Source organism: Miniopterus schreibersii, assembly GCF_964146895.1.
Source record: "Miniopterus schreibersii genome assembly, chromosome: 1".
Lineage (NCBI taxonomy): Eukaryota > Metazoa > Chordata > Mammalia > Chiroptera > Miniopteridae > Miniopterus > Miniopterus schreibersii.
This window is the reverse complement of record NC_138101.1, coordinates 35,657,088-35,677,967: the sequence shown is the minus strand read 5'-3', so window position 1 is coordinate 35,677,967 and position 20,880 is coordinate 35,657,088. Positions and strand designations below refer to the sequence as shown.

At 33.5% G+C, this 20,880-nt stretch overlaps 1 protein-coding gene across 3 annotated transcripts in view; it reads left to right on the top strand.

The window, feature by feature from the left end:
* The window catches only part of TECRL (trans-2,3-enoyl-CoA reductase like), a 62,716-nt gene extending 46,342 nt beyond the window's left edge, over positions 1-16,374 (top strand). For all 3 annotated transcript variants that reach the window (XM_081142133.1, XM_081142135.1, XM_081142134.1), the window contains 8 exons: positions 1,724-1,839; positions 6,412-6,517; positions 7,898-7,970; positions 8,330-8,373; positions 11,506-11,563; positions 14,075-14,160; positions 14,697-14,742; positions 15,717-16,374. In XM_081142133.1, the coding sequence (XP_080998259.1) occupies positions 1,724-1,839; positions 6,412-6,517; positions 7,898-7,970; positions 8,330-8,373; positions 11,506-11,563; positions 14,075-14,160; positions 14,697-14,742; positions 15,717-15,844 (657 nt within the window). In that variant the 3' untranslated portion in view covers positions 15,845-16,374. The remainder of the gene's footprint in view (positions 1-1,723; positions 1,840-6,411; positions 6,518-7,897; positions 7,971-8,329; positions 8,374-11,505; positions 11,564-14,074; positions 14,161-14,696; positions 14,743-15,716) is intronic.
* Positions 16,375-20,880: the final 4,506 nt, after the last annotated feature.

Below are 20,880 nucleotides of genomic sequence, written 5' to 3'. Positions count from 1 at the left end.
TGACATTTGGTCCAGGTTGACTGCTGTTCCCAACATTTTTCATATCTGGCGTAGTAACAAAGAATTTACTCAAATTTGATTGGACTAGATCAGATAGAGTTGAAATAACTATTTTAAACTTTTTGTTGTAATAAACAATCACTTTCCTCATTATTTTAGAATATTAACTAGACTCTCTGAGTGGACATTCAAAAGTTGTAAACATTTTTCTTCATATCTGAATAATCAGGCAGGTTGTGTGCCCTGAATTAATATTATCTTTTAGTAAAAAAGTTGCTTATATACTGAATTTCTCAAGTGTTACATTATTTGACATTTTTTATTTATTGATTTTAGAGAGAAAGAAACATCAATTTGTTGTTCCATTTATTTATGCATCCATTGGTTGATGCTGGTATGTGCCCTGACAGGAATGGAACTGGCAACCTTGGAGTATTAGGACAATTCTCTAACCAACTGAGCTATCCTGCCAGGGACCCCAGATGTTACATTGTTATTACCCTCCTGTCAAGTCTTCCTTGGGTTTTGAGATGATAAATATTGTTAAAAGGAAGAATTATAACTAAAGAAACCAACATATATAAATAGTTATATGTGTGTGCATATATACATATATAATTACATATATGTATGCGCACACATATATATATACACATAACCTACATATATATCATATATTCTAACCACATACCTATACACATGTGTAAGTTTTCTTTCTTGGAAAATAATGAAAATTGGCAAGGACAAGGTAGTAATGGCAGTCAAATTTATCATTGTCATGCATGTATTTTTTCTCCATGAATGTACGGAGGTAAATTACTTTCCCTTTTCTGGCTGAAAATTCCAGAGGGTAATTTTAATCTGGTTTTAGCATAAAAACCAAACCCAATAGTGAGCAGTTAGCAGATTTAAAAACTATCAGAAAGCATGCAGATGAATAATCTTTTGCAGTAACGTGGTCTTTTTTCCAATAATCTTTCCAAATCTTCTGATTGTCTCTCTGTAGATGAGATATTTCTTTCCACATATATGGTTGCCCCTCAGCTCCAGAAATCAGAGGGTAACCCTTTAATGTCTACCCCCTAGACTCATTAGAATTAAAATCTAAAACTCCCAAAAGAGAGGACTGAATTATTTCAACTAGAATCAGTGTTAAAAAAATTGAGTTCCGCATTATTCTGCCATAAAAAAGACTGAAAAGCAACCCCACCCCTACCCCCCCAAAAACACAAGATGGGCACAGTAGCTCACGCTACTCAGTGACCAGGGAGGACAGTTCCCACAGAAGATGGAGAATGTGTGCATGTGGCTGGGAGACATGAGGAAATACATTTATAATAGTTTGGTTATTCAAATAAAAACTGTGTGTACTATTTATGAAGAAATCATTATATTAGGTTTAATGTTTATTTATTAGGTTTAAGTTAACTTTTTATATTTGCCCCCCTATCTCTTGGCTATTTCTTTCGAGGAAGATTTCTTGTTATTTATATCAGCACCTAGTCTAATTCTTAAAAAAACAAAAACAAAGCAACATGTCCACCTGCCCATTTCACCAATTCACGCAGTAGTCTGTCTGTAGATATGCCTACGGTCATAAGCAAACCTAATAACATCTATAAAAACTTATTGTTTAAGCTAAATCACTTTCTTATTTCAGGTATAATAAAGTTTAACATCTAAAAAATGTATTTTTTAATCTATATCATCTTCTTATTTTCAGATATTTTTGGCTGAATACACAGGACCTCTGTTAGTGTACCTCCTCTTTTATTTGCGGGTCCCATATATATATGACACGAAAGAGAGCTCTAGACGACCCCGCCACCCAGTGGTACAGTAAGTAATATGTATAGTACATAGAAATTAAGGAGTTGAACTAAGATGCAGATATTATGTTAATAAAGATTGTACAGCCAGTTAAAGTTCATTCAGTTTTAGGGAAGTATATATTTAGGTAGCCATGAATAATGTGTGCACACCAACTTGCAAATTTATAAACAAGGAACTATTAAGTATACTTTAAAAATAGAGGTAATTTAAGTTGTTAATAATTACAATTAGCAAGAGAAATCTGGAAATTTAGAAGTATCAAAAAAGCTTAAAATTCTAAAGTTGAACGGCCTTGTATAGAGCTTAAAATATAAATATTTCTCTAAAAATATGGGCAATATTGGAAAGGAAAGAAATGATTACCTAAGAAATAAACAGGAAAAATGTTTTTACAAGTTTCCTTTAGTAAGTAAAAATCCAAAATAAAATTTTACTTTGAGGTAAGACAGGAAAAAAAAAGACTAGGACAGTCATAAAAGCAGAGTAAGCGGAATAGATAACTGTGGTAGCCTGTTGTGGAATAATCAGTCCACCTCCTCTCTCTCTCTCTCTCTCTCTCTCTCTCTCTCTGCACCAAATTAAAGAGAAATATTGCTCAAAATACTACACTGAGATAGAGGAAGGTAGGGTTAGCAATTTCAAGCAAGAACCCGGTTAAATGAAAACTTCCTGAGTAAAGAAGCAGACAGGAGGGATATTAAAAGACAGAGGATGATTTGACCGCTGACTGTCATCTCGAGCGGAGCTTTTCCTTGCCCCTGCAGTCTGCAGTCTGGCACACGGGCCCCTCCCCACGCTGACAGGCCCGGGCCCCTTCCCCAGGGCAGTCACAGGCCACCCCTGCCCCCGTCCTCATTCCCCCCCTTTCTAATCTCTGATTCGGCTTCCAATAGAAGCTCGGCATTTCCTACTCGGTTGGCCATTGCTGTTCCTCCACGATGAGCATGTAACTAAAATGTTTCTCCTTTATGCAACTTTTCCTTTAAAATTATATATTCACAATCATTTGTCTTTCCCTCTATAAAGTTTTATAACGATGCACTCTGATGTCATGTCTGTCTTCACTGTGAACACATTGCCTGGTTTACAGGGAGCACGCAATAAAGACATGTTGAATGGTAAGCTAGAGGAACAGATTACATACGTATTTATTTTACACGGTGCACTTTCAGAGAATAAAAGAGAAAAACATGACAGTGATGGGAGTTCTGAGATAGCTTTTCTAAGAGAGCTGCATTGGAACTTTTTTCTTTGTTTTCTGGGAGGATGAATGAGATTTTAAGTACCAAATTTGGGAAAGCTCCATGTGAGAATTCTCTGTGGTACAAAGCAGTCGGTGCCTCTTCGTATGCTCTGCAGGAGCACAGAGCAAGCTAGGAGGGCAGGGCCGCAGACAGGCAACGGGCACTGGCTCTCTCGGGTGGTCAGGTCAGCATGGAACCGACTGCTCAGGGCCCTTTGGGACGAGAACATCTGTCTGTCTTTTTCCTAAGTGAGGGGAATGCCCAATTCATTTAGAAAGATTATGGGGTAAAGAGTTCATGAGGACACTGCACTTGCACTTAGGTTTTAGACCAAAGATATTACATGTACAAGATTTATAGCACAGCATGAAAAAGGGACACTTTTTCCCCCAATTCCAAAGCAATTGACTGACCGTTGGTTACTATTCTTAAATACAAACAGCATATTTTATTAACCTCTCAGTGATAAATGTATTTGTTGAACATAGTTCTAAAGTAGTAAATATTGACAATGAGTTCATTCTAGAGCAGATACACACAAGCACACCAACTACTTCTGAAATGTAAGTGTCTAGTAGAGCTCTATAAAATAATCACAAGACTTCTAAGGCACCCAGATGGCTGATGCCCTTTCAGGATGGCTGATGCCGTTTCTCATGGTTAAAAAGATCAAATTTCAAATGCTATATCCACTTGCCACATACTCAAATGTTAATTTTCAAAAAGTGCTTTGAATGAAATCAGAGTCAAAAGTATTTTTCAGGTAGGTTCAGATCTATATGTGACTGAGCAGCCACGAAATTATTTGTATCTCTTAGAAGCCTCTACACACTAGGGCTAAGACTGAATTTCTTGCAGGATCTTTCTCCCCATCTGCAGTGAAAGGTAGTCCACAGCTTGTTGTAATTGTCATCCTTCTCTCAAAAAATGGCATTTAAGATAGAGGCTATATATTCAAAATTACCATGGTCCCTCCCACCAGAGGGACTGAATGAACTAGCTGTGCTGTGGCTAAGACCACTCCTCCTTACAGCTTCTAACTGCATCATCCCGGATGGAAAAGTAGCCAACGAAACCTTTCCTGAACTCACCATTCAGTCTGATGATCTGCCTTCAATGCAAGAGGATATTTTAGTATTTAGATACATTATCTCTTTAGTTCGCCCACCTCGTTAGCCCCACATTGTCAGGTCACCCCTCATCTCTCATACTCCATCTCAATAAATTCTACTGTCCTCTATTTGTTGCCTTCCCTGAGTCCTTCCCAACTCCTGAAATCCTTCCACTGTGCCCCTAAAATTCAAAGTCCATTATTAGCAAAATATCTTCTATCTTCAGCCTTTGTCTGAATATTGCTTTCATATTCTTCCTCAACAGAAACCTGATACACTGCCTCCCTTGCAGCTCTGTAAACGAGACCATGTTTTCTTTCACAGCCCCATTATCTTAAAATTTACTTAAGAAAGAATAATATATTTTCAAATATGATCCAGAAGAAGTGTTAAAACCAAACCTACTTATGGATGTTCAGTTAATTAAGCACAGGACAGAGAAAGAGTTGATATTTGAAGGGAAATCAATCAAAATAAAATAAAATGGGAATGTTTTGAATGAAATGAAACTTACTGAGTTACCAATAATGTACAAAGTGACATATATTTAACTATAAAGGCATAAAAGTACATGCTATTTTGGTCTCTATGCTCTCATAGTATAAAATAAGTAAGTGAATTAATTGAGAGGTATCATAGCTTGAACTAAAATTTCTAATTTAGGACTCTGCTACATTGCTGGGCATAATTTAGTATTTCTGCTCTCTTACAAAATGAAAAGTTTTATGACTGAAGGATTTATACAAATACACAAAAGAACCAACAAGTTAGGAGAGATACCAATTTCCTCATCAGTCTTTTGAACCCTTAAGGCAAGCGCTTACATCAGGACCTTTGTTTTTGTTTGTCTTAGTGTCTAGAACTCTGCCCCCAGAAATCCAAACTGTTTGTTCTCTCACGTAATTCAGAAGTTGTCTATTGTTCATAGATATACACAACACATATAAAATGCCTCTCCCATAATAGGTGCACAATTATATATTCATGAATTAATGAATAATAAGTAATTCCCTGATGACTGAACCAGGTAGTTTTTTGCTTGTTTGTTTGTTTTCCCTAAAGTCGTTATTATTCATGATAGAATAAGTAATTTATTTATGTTAAAATAACCCCCCAGGGTAAACTCAATGTTTTCGTGTGTTCTTCAATCTTCACCCAAGGATTTTTCCCCCCCGTTGCTTTTCAGAGAGAGCGGAAGGGAGAGAGAGAGAGGAATCAATGGAGAGAAACATCAATTGGTTGCCTCCTGCATGTGCCACAACCATGGCGGGGATCAGGCCTGCAACCGAAGCACGTGCCCTTGGCCACAGTCGAACCCGGGACCCTTCAGTCCGAGGGCTGATGCTGAAGCCACTGAGCCAACCCAATTAGGGCAAAATTCAACGTTCTATTTTACATAGAGCGATTGGCACGCTGATTGTGACACTCAGCCTTTGTCGGCCGGCGTGCGCAATCTTTGATCCATATTGATTTCCCTGAATAATAGCCCAAGTTTTTGAAATTTTACATTTTATTTATAACAAAATAGATACATATGTTAATGAAAACATTTTTAAGTATAAAAATAAAATACACTTTTGTAAATCACATTTGACATTTACTTTAAAATTATTAGTTATATTAATGACAAGAAGAGTGGTAACTTAAAACAACAGAAACAAAAAACAACACACAAAGAGACAAACAAAACACTGCAACATGTTAGACTGGCAAAAACCAAACATAAAGCAGACTAAACAAAACACAGGTTGCACTGGCTCCATAGAAAATGAAATTCCAACTTTTAATTTATGGTACTTGCTAAAGGACAAGCAGACAATGAAAAAGTTACTCTGATTATTATAAAATGTCAAATGCATTCTAAGTAGGTTTTGGATATTTTTAAAACTTATAAATGATCTGCTTTAATTTAGAGTCATTTTGAGATGAGCACATTTGCAATTATTATATTTTTATCTGTTCCTGGAGCAGGTGTGAGCATATAGTGAATGATGGGTACATAACATATTTCTAGTGTCATCAGAAGTAAATTTTTAGAGTGCTGTAACAGTACTTTCATTATTAAACAGACTTTTTAAATTTCTAGAATAAAAGTATTAAAACAAACACCTGTGTTTTGATTACTGGAAGCAATATTTTCTAATACAGAATATCCTAGTGAACTAAAAAAGCCAGATTTTTGGAAGGGAATTTAATGTGTTCATGTTTTATTTTCTTTCCAGCTTGGCCTGCTTCTGTCATTGTTTGCACTATATCCGATATCTTTTGGAAACCTTGTTTGTTCACAAAGTTTCTGCAGGGCATACACCTTTGAAAAATTTGATAAAGGTGGGAATTATTATGTTTTATAATCTTAATTAATATTGAAATATTTTGTGTATCAAATATTCTGCAAAATAATTCAGTCATGTTTATTTTCCTCAAGCCTAGTTTTTTCTATTCCATTTATCAGCATATCTTAAACATTCAGTTCTGAAATTCCATTCCCTGGAGCTTCCTTGAACCAGTAACAATACATAGAAACCTTTTATTTTGGAAATACTTAGCATTATTTCAGATTCTTTGAAGAGGAAGAAGCTCATACATGAACCCTCTTATAAATATACATTTGGGTGACTAAAATAACGATACTACACCCATTTTTATGATGTCTCTGCTCTTCAAATAAATGGTAAATGCAAGTCATTAACCATTAAATAACTATCAAGAAAATACAAAATTTTCTGAAACATTAAAGTGGAAACATACATTAGATAACATGCCACAATTCAAATGTCCAATTCAAATTAAAATTTATTTTCCAATTTAAAAAATATATATATATATTTTAAATATATCTTTATTGATTTCAGAGAGAGGAAAGGAGAGGGAGAGAGAGAGAGAGAGAGAGAGAGAAACATCAATGATGATCGGCTGCCTCCTGCACACCCCCAACTGGGGATCAAGCCCGCAACCTGGGCATGTGCCCCGACCAGGAATCGAACCCTGATCACCTGGATCCTAGGTTGATGCTCAACCGCTGAGCCAAGCCCAGTTGGACTAAAATATATTTTCAATATCCATATGTCCTTACTAAAATCTTCCTTTTTTCCCCCTCAAATAGCTGTTTTCTAAAAATTTGAACAAGGCAGCAATTCTATTGTTGTCATTCTAAAGAAACACTGAATTCTAGAATTCTTAGAAACCTCAGAAATCATTTAGACTAGCTTCTCTTTTGACAGAAAGTACTAAATTTTATTATACAGAGCAAGATCAGAGTCATAGCCTAGGACTTCTAAAATTAGCTCATTACCCTTTCTAATCAATCAATATTCATTACTACTAATGGTTAAAAAATCCATTCTTTTGTTCATTTACTGTTGCGAAATGAGTATTAATATATCTTAACAAATAAATAATTTATTATTACTTCATGTTTCTTACTAGATAGACAAAATTAGTTTTGCAAAATATACTGTTACCCTATATCATGAATACCCATTTATATTAATAAGGGTGAGCAAAGGAATGCATTACTTGAGTGATATTAAATAGGTACTTTTAAAATTCTAATGTACTGGGTGAAGAAGCATTCCATTTATCCAACTAGAAAATGTGTACCATTTTTCATGTAAATCTATTGCAGTGTGGCATATAAATGTATGGAACGGTTTAAAATGATGGGATATAAATATTATATATATGACTTTTATTTTGGGTTATTTGTAGGGCTGTGCCTTTTACTGGGGATTCACATCTTGGATTGCCTACTACATTAATCACCCACGGTATACACCACCATGTACGTAGAGCTTCTTCTTAACTAACCCCATACTAAATTGCATGTATACACACTGCCATAAAACTAAAAGAAATAAATGGAACTGTTAATACAGATGGCGAGCTATCAGATAATTATATCTGTTAGTACTTTGGTAAATTCCGACTTCCCCACCATGAGCAATATGACGTTAGGACACTGTATTACCTTCCATCTCAAATCCTTTTAGATTGCAAAAGCATAATCTCAAAAGGTCAATGTATAACACATAGTACTTTTGATTAGAGGGTAGTGACCCAATGAACCTTGCCTGAATTTATGTATATAATGTGACAACCCAAAATAGGAGTGTTTGCATAACATCTTTTTCTCCTTTCTAGCATATGGAAACAGGCAAATCACAGTATCTGCTATCAATTTTCTGGTATGTATCATTTATATTATTTGCTAGTCATGCTCTAATTGTGGTGTTATTAAAAATGCAAAACAGATTATGTTTGAGTATTTGCCTGTTAGATAATATGATCTATTTTTATATAATATACATAATGGTACTAAATGAAGTAAATCAAATAACTTCTCATTATCAAGCCATTAGTTCTCTAAATCTTTTAATCAAAATGTTCTATTCATGTATGAAGGATAATTAGAATTATTTTAAATATAGTAAGATTTGGGAAAAAATTATACTCAGCAATTCTTCCTATTGTCTGCAAATTTACCATCTTATAAACATCTAAGAGCAAAAAGTTTTACAAGCCTAACATATGAACATCCAGAAACAGTGCACCACTCCATGCTGTGGAGAACAAACTGTGTTTTGTTGTGCTTGGCATTTAATCCAACTACCAGACCCAGAGGGCACGAGTTTCTCTAACCAGAGATAAGTGATAACTAAATATTTCAACCTCAGACATGAGGTTTTGGTGTAACATATAAAATGCACCTTAACCGAAGTATTTGAGGCTCCGCCTCACACCCTTGGTTTATGTTTAGTACTTTGTTGGAAGGTGTTTTTTTTATTAAAAAGAAAAATGAAAAGAAAAAAGATAACTACACAAAAACCACATTTCATGAAGCACCTCTGCCTTTCATTAAAGAGCATAGAGCATTGGAAGGAGTATCATTCCCACTCTTATAATCGAAAAAAACTGACCTAACTGCCAAAAAAAAAAAAAGAGTTGGCTTTGCTTCTGCTGTTGTATAAAGCCAGATCATCACCTGGTAAGAAGATGATCTATTAGAACCCTGTTAAATATGATTGGAGTTAATTCTTAATTGCTTGCGTGTGATTAGTTCACATTTATTTGGTTAATCATTAACAACCATAATTTTCTTTCCGCTCCCTCTGTTTTCTTTCTGTTGCTATTCTGAGTTTTCTAATATACTAAGTCAAATATTATAAGCACAAAATAAAAACACTTTACAATGGATACTTAATATGTTCAAAAGTTAGGTAATAGTACTTTGTGAAAATCTTTTATTTTGATGAGTTTTGCAATGTTTATACTATATTAAGAGAACTACATCATTACCTTTCCCTTTGTGTAAATTCTTCCTTTCAATATAACCTTTTCCTTCAAATGCGTCTGCTATTGCAAAATCTACAAGAAAAAAAATCAAACAAGTAGAATCAAATACAGTATTGGCAAATTTATAAAGACATCAGAATATCTTTCCCTCAACTTTTAGACGTTGGTCTTCCTGCTGTATACACTGTGGAGGCTCCCTCTGATCCCGCCTCTTCATATTTCTATGACCCCTCTTCATCCTCTGAACCCAACTGCACTCAAAACAACAAATAAAAGCACCAAAGTTGCAATTGCAAAACAAAATATAGTTTATAATTTTTAATATTCTGTTATTTTATAACTAACAATTCTCTTCCCTTTATCCACTCTTCCTCTCAACTTTATTTTTGCTCTCCAGAAGCAATTATGGTTTGTTATTTCTTTATACATTAAACATTTCACCAAAAAAATACTTTGTCTTCTTTTTCTTACTGTCTCTTCAGTAATGTAGGAAATGGGAGGAGTAGATGATAACATATAAGTTTGTAAAGTACTGCACATAACTCTTCTCCCTGGTTTTGCCTCTGTGTCTTTAGTCTCATCATTTGTTATCCACTCACTTAGGTTAAATTTTTTATTAAAATGCAAATATTCTTTGAGAGTAATAAATAATTCTCTTATCAAATAGTCACACCTTCTCTTGTAACATTTAGCTGAGAAGAACCTTGGGCATAGGACAGATATTTTTGATTAGGGGAGAGGATGCTGGGAGAAATAAATCACAGCTTTGAATCAGAGGAGAGTGGGGCCCTGCTGTGGAAACCACAGAAAGGCTGGGAAACTGCTTGTGCATAGTTGGTCTTTGTGGATGAGATGAGTGAGAGAAGCAAAGTGTGCCAAAGTTGGTGTTTTTTCCTCCCCACATCAGAATGTATGAGATAAGCATTTCAGCACTATTAACTCCTGATTACGTTGGGGAAAGAGCACCCAATGATGTTATGACATTAGTATAAGGCTACTATACTGGTCTAACTGAAACCAAAATGCTGTTTTATTCATGGTTCATCGTTTGGGTAGAAGATTGATTTTTTAATATTTAGTTCTGTTGAGGTAAGTAGGAAGAAGGAAATATTTTGATGACTGAATGAGATAAAATATTGATAATCACAAAGTAAATGTTTTTTACCAGAAGGAAAACCGTATTTTCTAGTATACAGTTGGTAGCTTTTCTTATTAATAAATATTTTTATTATATATCCCATTCTGTGTTTGACACTGTAAGTGATGAAAAATAAGTATTAAAAACTGTGTGGACTGAGAGATGAACAAAAGATAAGAAGACCAGACTAGGAGCATCTTCTCTATTATAGGACAGGGCGTATATGACAGCCAAAGAAAAGGGTCTTACATTCCTAGAATTTATGTTGCAGTTTTGGAGAATTAGGTCCAGGAGATGCTGGTGAGGCTTGAGCTTCTTAGAGGGTCATAGTGCCTCCTAACAAGGACAACTAGTGGAGTGTACATGAGCAATGGCCAGGTGACGGACAAGTAGCCAGAGTCTGTGTGGGACAGCACTGCTCACAAAGGGTTTTCTAAACTGACCTGAAACCAGCTAGGAATCAAACTACCAACCTTGCAGTAGAAGGGTTGCTACTGTATTAATAAATTTAGAATATATAAACCCATGTCAAATCTATCTTCAGCATCATGATTTGTCTGTTCATGACATTAAAATGTACCCCTTGTAACAATTACAAAGCAGATAATCAGCACAACTTGATTCATCAGGCAATTTGAACCTACTTAACAAACGGTCAAGAATATCTTCAGAATTTCCAACTCAATGTGACATTATTTTAATTCTATATACCCATGAACAACTTATTTTATTGTTATGACGCAAAATTTCCTCTCCTTACACAGAGTAATAAAATATCTATTGAATCTTTGGGATTAATATATTACATGGATGGTTATATATCCACAGAATACATTTTTATGTATTTTGATATATCACACTAAAACATAAATAAAATATTTTTCAGATTTGTGAAGCTGGAAATCATTTCATCAATGTAGTATTGGCTCATCCCAATCACACAGGTTAGTCCCTTTTTCTTTTAATATTTTCTAGAGTGAATTATGTTAATTATTATTTTAAGAAGCCTTAAATAGGAAGACAAATATTATATGGTTTCACATATATGTGATCTAAAAAACAACAAAACAAAGAAAAAACAGATTCACAGAAACAGAAACTAAGAAATGGTTATCAGAAGGGAGGGGATGGGGAATATATTCAATAATATTGTGATAAGTTTACATGGTGACAGATAATTACTAGAATTAGCAGGGCGATCACATTGTAAGGTATAAAAATGTTGAATCACTATATTATACTCCTTATTATACTATACTTATATATAGTATAACCAATATAAGATTGAACACAAACTATACATAATTAAAAACAAACCGTTTCTGAGTGGCAAATAGCAATAGTTGAAAATATTTAAGATATGCCCCAATCCTTAACCTTTAATGCCTAAGTTTTCCAAATATTTGAGCTAAATCATATGCCTTAATAGTGGTTTCTCTAAAATAAAGTTTATATGTACACACCCACACTCCCCCCCACCTCAAACAAAAATTTCACTTTAAAATGTGATAAAATAAACACGTGATTATGACTTAGAAGTAAAGCAGTGTGAAGTTCCTCGATGAATTTCCAGATGAGATGGAAATTACCAGTCAGGAGTCGTATCAGGGAGTGATTTCATGTATGGAAAGAAAGAAATCATGCTTGGGTAGGAAATTGAGAGCAATACAGTATCAAAGAGAGTCTCGGATGAACCTGTGGAGCATTACAAAGCTGGGATGAAATGACAAAGTTGTACTATTGAGACGTCAATTTGACATAGTGATCAAATATTGAACAAGCATTTATACATAACCCATGGACATAGACAGTGAAGGCCTGGGGGCCAGGATTGGAGTAGAGGGGGTAAATGGGGGGGGGGGGAAGGGAGACATCTGTAATACTTTCAACAATAAAGATAAATTTTAAAAAAAAGGACTAAACCAAAAAGTGAGTGTAACCTTGGGTGAGGTTGTTCCCTTCATGGGGCATGTCAAGAGTTGAAGGTTGCCTGTCAGCTGTCCTCCCTGAAGTTGTGTAATAAACTCTGTGCTTGAAATATTTGGGTGGTCTGGCATTGTAATGTAAAAAAACTTCAGACTTTTATTTAGTAGAAGCTCTATTATAAATAGTAAGTATAGGTTGAGAAACTATATGGTTGAAATGAATTAAATTAGTAATAGCTAAACTTAATAATTACAACTAACAACAGCTATGTACATTTGAGATAATATCTATATACATGTTTCTGTGTCACTACTCATATTGATTATTTAATCTACAAACTACCTCTGGAAAAAATTTGTATTGTGGACCCCTGATCATCCACTACTTCCAGAGGCTGATCAGTCATAAAGTAGAGGCTTTAACGGAGATTATCTTGTATGCAGCTTCCACCTCTGAAATTCAGTTACTGTAACATGGACAGTTTTCTCATATTTCTTTTGATGTATATGTGGGCACTACACAAAGATGTTTATATAAATGTTACCGAGAAAAATCTGTAATATTAAATGGCATACATATTTATTCTTATCTTGAAATGAGCAGTGCATGAAATCTGCACAGAACCTAATATATTTTTACTTTGATATTTCAACAATAATTACAACTTTGAAAACATACTGACATTTCATTATCACTTTAGAATTTTAACTAAAGAGATTAGTGTATGTGTTTATCTGATTAAATCTTGCTATGGAGAATAAACAGTAATATTATAATTCACCTTTACTTTTACAAATGTCATGTCTCAAAGTTCAACTTGAAATCATTATAAATTTGTTATCTAAAATATTTCTTGAAAAAATTTGAACGGTGAAAAATAACTAACAAAAATCAAGTGACGATATGCTAAGGATAATGAGAGCGGTAAACAACAATCTTGACTGCTGAACAGAAATGTTAGGTGTTATTTCTGAATATTAACTACACTGATATTCACTGTAATCCTCTTACAAGAGATTTTTACAATTTCCTTACATACATGACATCCTTATAAAATTCCCTTTGGATTTTCACTAATTCAACAGAAAGGGAGGTTTGAGGTATTTAATAATCTCAACCAAAATTATCTTCTTTGACATTACAGGAGACTAGGAGGAGGCATGCAAACATTAAAATGCACTTATTAATCTCAGTGTGCAAAGCCACTGCCACGACTATGGTAGTCACAGTAACATTTTATACTGTTTTATTTATACTCTTAAAGAGTTGATTATTATGCTGTATTCTGTAATTTTACAGCCACATAGCTATAGACATGGTCAGAAAATGACAGTTATTTTATTTGAGCCAAAAGGTCATAGCATTTGAAAATGGTTCTCTTCTGAGCAATTTGTGAAATAGGTTTCTATAAATATATGATGGCATTTCGTGTGGCATAGTTGTTCTAGGGAATTTAGAATTATCTAATAAATATGTGTTCAAATTTGTAATACGTAGCATCATTGGCATTTTACTCTCCTTTCTAAAAGGAACCAATGCCTGTTTTCCAAGTCCAAGCTATAACCCCTTCACATGGATGTTTTTCCTGGTTTCCTGTCCTAACTATACCTATGAGGTACGCTATTACGTATGTAAATAATTGAACTTTATTTGATGATATAATAAATGCATGAATTTCTGTATTTACCTGTGTTATGGATTAATATATGAAAATATATATGTTCTATCTGTAGATACAGGATAGTCAGAGATATAAATTATGATATGTATTTAAATTCAAGTTATTTGCATAGAAAATTGGAACATTTCAACCACAATTTTCCCTGGAAAAAAATATTTGTGCATATATTTATCTATATTTAAATAAAATTTTGTAATCTTCATGTAAAATGTATTGAGATGCTGTAAGATCTTATTTTTTATGAAAGTTTTTGGAATGATGTCTTCCATTTTTCTTATGAATATGATACTGTTTTATAGAATTTCTTATTACTTAATCATATTTAACACAAAAATTTTGGGGAAATTTATTTCTACCAATAATTTTTCTACTACTGTCTTTGAAGCTTTGAATTACCTGTTTAATGTGACAAGTGAGCAAATTACTAGATTACTCATAAATAAATGTTAATTTATGTTTTAATCTAACAGATTGGATCATGGATTAGTTTCACAGTAATGACACAAACACTGCCAGGTAAGACCTACGATTATTAACAATGGAGGTAAATGTATTTTTAGAAGTGATTTCTCAGAATCAGTTGTTATAGTACTAAAGTTTGTCATGTTTGCAGAAGGATTTATGCTTTCATTTTTATTTTTATTCTGGATTTCTAAGCAGTTTTAAAATATAATGGTGATGGCTTGAGGGAAGGTGGTTGGGGGCTAGGTGAAAGGGGGCAAAGAGGGGACAATAGGGACATCTGCAATAGTGTCAAAAAAATATATATGTATGTATATACATACATATATATATATACACACACACACACACACATTATTTACTATGTATTGCTATGTATTGTGGCCTAATCCAAGCCAGGAAATGTAGTTTTTAAAAAAAGTAATGGTAATAATGCATTTAACTTGAAACCCTCTCTTATGCATGTGCACAAGAAGAGCATATATGTGCTCTCCAATTGCCCATGAGTATCTGTGAAGGGAAGACTGAGAGCATGAATGTATAATCTTGAATGCTGGGCATTTTAACACATGCAAGGAAGCCAAATTTTATGTATTAGAAGGGATATTTATTATATCCATTACATCCATTTTTTGTTCAACTGTACAAAAATTTTGAATCATAATTAATGTGGTTTGTCATATGTATTTGTGTGTATATGTGTAGAGGTATATTATATACATATGGAAATTATTAATGAAAATTTCAGAGATAAAAATTTCCTTATTTGGTAGTATTTTGTGGCAAAGGAATATAAATAATGTGGATTTATTTTGATCTCTGGTATCTACTTTCTATGTTTATGAAACCATTCAATAAATATTGATTGAACATATATAAGCTAGGCAACTAATATGAGTAAATAAAATTGATAGAAAACATTTGAGAAATACTTTAAGAGCAATATATGATAGTTTTTTTTTTTCTAATATAACTTGCTACATCCATCACAGAAATAAGAAAGGATAATTATTATTTTTTTCTTCTAGTTGGAATTTTCACACTTCTGATGAGTATCCAGATGTCTTTGTGGGCACAAAAGAAACATAAGATTTATCTGAAGAAATTCAAGTCTTATATGCATAGAAAATCAGCAATGATTCCATTCATATTGTAAGAAAAAAATAAATTATCTCATATATAGAAAAAATATACATCATCTCGCTAATTCAGACAGTCAAGGATGGTTTGGTAAAATATAGTTAAATTTAGAGTAATAAATTTGAGGTAAATGAAAAACAGCAGTTATAGAAATAAATGATGAAAAATAGCATCTAGGATATTTGCAAGAGATTGGTCCTTGGACAATATTTTCTTATTTCATTAAATATTCCATAAGACTATTTGCTTAAGACAAGTAAAATATCTGAATTCTAGAGTAAATATTTTTAAAAGTTGTGACATTTAAATCACTTGAATTTTACATATTATTTTGATAATAATTAAATTTTTTCCTTATTGTTCACTATGTTATTGACAAGTATCTAATGTCTTATGTTGGGAATTCAATTAGTGTGAAAATTTTTCCTATATTAAAATGGAAATACTTGTGATTAGTCATTTATCTTATTTATTCCTAATACATACATTGTATGCTATCATTCTAAAATTATAATAAATATTTTCTAAACATTATTAAATCACTTTAATATATAACATATATTTATTTATATATATATTGAAATATATACATTCCAAATGAATTATATGTAATGATGAAGAGAGAGTTCATTGGAGAATTTTTGAGATGTAGAGTGAAAGATTTTTTCTTTTACATTTAAAACTCTGATGTCCTCTCAAGCCTTGTGTGTGTGTGTTTGTAAGAATATGAATATGCCCATGTATTTTGACAAGGAAAAGGCTGACATGGCAAAAATCAAGAACACATTAGTTAAATATTTAGAAGATATTCTCACTTTCATCATTTTAAAATTGGGATTCTTTAGATTGGTTAATTTCTACGACCTTTCCAATATCTGTATATACTATAGATATAGATATATACATAACAAAATATCTTCGTTAAAGTTTATATTATATATGTATTTGACAAAATATCCTTGGTAAAGGTAAGTCTATATGCATTCTGTGGGGGATTACTGAAATTTGTGGCCAATTACTCAAGAATGAACAAATCAACCCTTTGAAACATTGTTATGATTCCCTGACCGTGGCTCAGCGGTTGAGCGTCCACCTAGGATCCAGGTGATCGGGGTTCGATTCCCGGTCAGGGCACATGCTCAGGTTGCAGGCTCGATCAATGACTCTCTCATCATTGATGTTTCTGTCTCTCTCTCTCCCTCTCCTTTCCTCTCTCTGAAATCAATAAAGATATAAAAAAAAAATTAAAAAAAAAAAATATTGCAGGGAAAGACATCAACAAACTCTAACTCTCTAATACCCAGTCAGCAAAATAGCATGGAATCCTGCAGAGTCTAAAGGAAGCACTAATGTATTAAACCACATACATCTAATACATCTATGTAATTAACTACCAGTGATAAATAACCCTTAGTAAAAAGACAAAGAGTAATTTCTGTTTTCTTAACTGGATCCTGACTGGTGCCAAACCAGGAAGTGTGCACACAGTTGCAGAACTAGAACATCTTTGATGCAGCCAGAATGGATGTGACACGTATACTATTCCAAACGAAAGCCGGGGATAGTTTTCAGCAGGAGTGCAAAGATATAATCACAGATCTCAGCTTCAACCTCCAAATCTCTTAATGTAGTAAGTATTATGATTCCTGACAAGACATAGCTTTGCACCTTCCATTTGGAGTTTGTTATGAATAGTAGTCAATAATGTAGATATTTAATTTTGAGACCATAGGTAACCATACACAATTCAATAAACTAACATCAGAATTTTCTGATTGTTACTAGATTTTTGGATACATATAATATTAAAAAGAAACCTTATAGCTCATTTAACCTAACAAATAATTGTCTAGAATAATACTTTTTACTAGCCTTAAATAAAAATTTTCAAACAGTGTTAGTAAAATACCACATCTTTCTCTCTCACACATCTCTTCACAACTTTCTTATTCAAAGTAGCTAGAGAAGGGGAAAAAATCAAAAGAAAAACTAAAGTTGAATCAGCTGCCATGCCACCCTATGTTATCACAGCAAACCTCCTCTCCCCCCACTCCTTCCATCCTTTCTACCTCAAGCTGCAGCTTTAAAGGTGTTTTTGGTTTGTTTGCAAGTGTTTTCCAAAAATTGTTTGGCTAAGTTCAGATAAAAATAGACCTGTAGTGCATTTGTCTTTTAGCAAAAGTTGTGTGAAAAGTTATTCTCTGACTCATTTGCAGACACACATAGCAATTTTAAACTATATAATTTCTTTAACAAGATAAGAAAAATATGGTAGCATCAAATAATTTTCAAATAAGTAAAACATTATTTTTAAAATGTGCATGTTCAATCTTCTCTATAAAAATGTTATGCCCATTTTGATCTAAGCCTAATCAAATTGTAAAATTCAATATTATAGTTGAATATTTTGTACATTGACATTTAATCTTCTAGTAATTAAACATATTTTAAGATATTTTATATTTAAAGTAACTACTATTCAATACATGTTAAATTTTAGCACTTGATGTAGTTCAATTATAACATTTGTGCTCATAAAATAAAATAAAATGACCTGTGAGTCAATAATAAGGTTTTCTTCTATTTTTATTTTAATAATAAAAAAAGAAAAACCTTTTGGTTGCTCCCAGATATTAGAGGTGATTATAGCAAATGTTACTTTATAAGTACAATTAAAGGCATTTATACAGTTTTTGCATAATGATAATAATTAAAACCCATCTATTTTAAAGGCTCCTTAAAAGTTAGTTTTCACCCAGGTGCATCCTGAAGCCTATAATTAGCTTCCTTCAGAGGGGGGTGGGGGTGGAAATGTACAAAAGCATTTCCAGAGGCAGAAGTTCCCTGCTAAATGGGATTTTGTTATTTAACTGTAGCTTTATAATGCTACTGAACAGAAACATGTGAGGAAAATGCTCAGAGATATTTCAAAACATAAAACACAGGGCATTATTCTAAGTGAAATGAGTCAGACAGACAAAGACAAAAATACTGTATGACTTCACTGATATGTGGAACGTAAAAAAAACACCACCACACACCAGCCCATTGGTCCATCAAATCTATTCAAGAACCCCATAAATGACTCTTCTCCTTTTTCTACTTTCTTTTCTCTTGATAATATAATGTTTTCCTTTGTTATATATTATCTGTAGATTGTATATGTCAACAAGATATTTGGATGTCCTGAGAAATAGAACTGTTCTGAAAAATGTTTTCAGTGCCTCCCTGCGGCAAACTTCTTGGCATCATGTTTTATAAAGCACTAGACACAACTAATAGTGTAGAAACAACGTGATCATCCACTATGCCCTCTCTAGCAATGTCAACATTTAAAATTTTCTCTCTCACATGATATATGTTTTTATAGCCCTCAGAACATAAAACTGCTTACTTTGCTCAGTATTTCCCATTAGTTTATTGCAAGTGTCCAAACTTAGTGTTTTTTCATGAATTAAGTTCAAGGCAAAGGAAATGACCATTTTCTGTACTTACTAAATAACACTCTAGTTGTCAGTGTTTTAAAACTGGATTTTTTTCCTTGTAGAATAGAAACTGATTCTACATTCACAACTTTAGATTCAACATCTTTTAAAATATATATATATATCTTTATTGATTTCAGAGAGAGGAAGGGAGAGGGAGAGAGAGAGAGAAACATCAGTGATGGGAGAGAGTCGGCGATCGGCTGCCTCCTGCACGTCCGCTACCAGGGACCCAGCCTGCAGCCCGGGCGTGTGCCCTGACTGGCAAGCGAACCGCGATCTGGACCAGAGGCCGGTGCTCAACCGCTGAGCCACGCTGGCCGGGTTAGATTCAACATGTTTACTTGATAGAAAGGAACCTAAAGTTTAACTCTTAGAGTTGTGTCACCTATAGATTGAACCCCTGAAGTCATTGTTCATCACTGCAGAAACAAGGATGGTTAAGACTTTATTATTACCTTCAAAAATGGATAAAACATACTGTCTATTAAGGCAGGAAGAGAATAAGTGTATATAATATGATACATGGTATATAAACTGCTATAATAGAGTATACTGAATATAACAGAATATAATATATAATAATTACATTTGGGAGTCTAAAAGAAACAACAACCAGAACCTGCCAGAAGAAAAGAGAAAAAGAGTGAGTCAAGTTATGGAAAGTTTTATAGAGAAGTTGCCAATTCAGCTTGTTTTTAAAGATGATCTCATAGCTTGATGGTTTTGCCATTTTGGTGTAAACACAGTTGTGTGCATGTATGCACACACACACACACACACACACACAGAGGAATGAAAATGAAGGCTGGTGAAAGTCAGATTAGACAAACACCTTTGAGTTTTGAATTGTGAAATGTGGCCCCATACTGTTCTATTCAGTAGGCTCAGAGCCTGCCACTACCAGAAGGCAGAGCATTATTTTCACTTACATTTAATTTAAAATTTAATCTACATGTTAATTGAGTTGTAAGTGCTGAATAGTGTCAAATAATTATAATCAGGGTCTTAACATTTACAAGTATATATAACTATTCATCCCTAATTAATCACAGGTATGGAGATTCAGTTGGCAGGAAGAAACAGCTATTTTTTAAAACAAAGTATGTAAAATAGTAAAATAGTTAAAGAGTAATTTGTTTTCAATACAGGTAAACTAAAAAAAAACTCCTGTTATATCTATTCTCATTTGTTATTGGAAAGAATAACTACGTGTATGATGCCTGAGAAATAATCCCTCTGGTACAATTTCAGTGCATCGGTTAGTTCAGGCTGCTATGACAAAATGCAAAAGACTGGATGCCTTAGAAAAATTTATTTCTCACAGTTCTGGAGGGTGGAAGTCAGAGATCAGGATGCTAGTGAGGTCGGGTTCTGGTGAGGGCCTTCCGGTGGGCTGCTCACTTCTAATATCCTCACATATTTATTTCACTTCAGATACACCTCTACTTGAGCCTATTGTTCCTCTTGTTCTTTGGCACTGAAAGTGGATTATCCTTCCAATTATAATACTTAACAAATACTGTTCTTAGGACAACTCAATAAGCTGGAGGAAGCAATGGGTTGT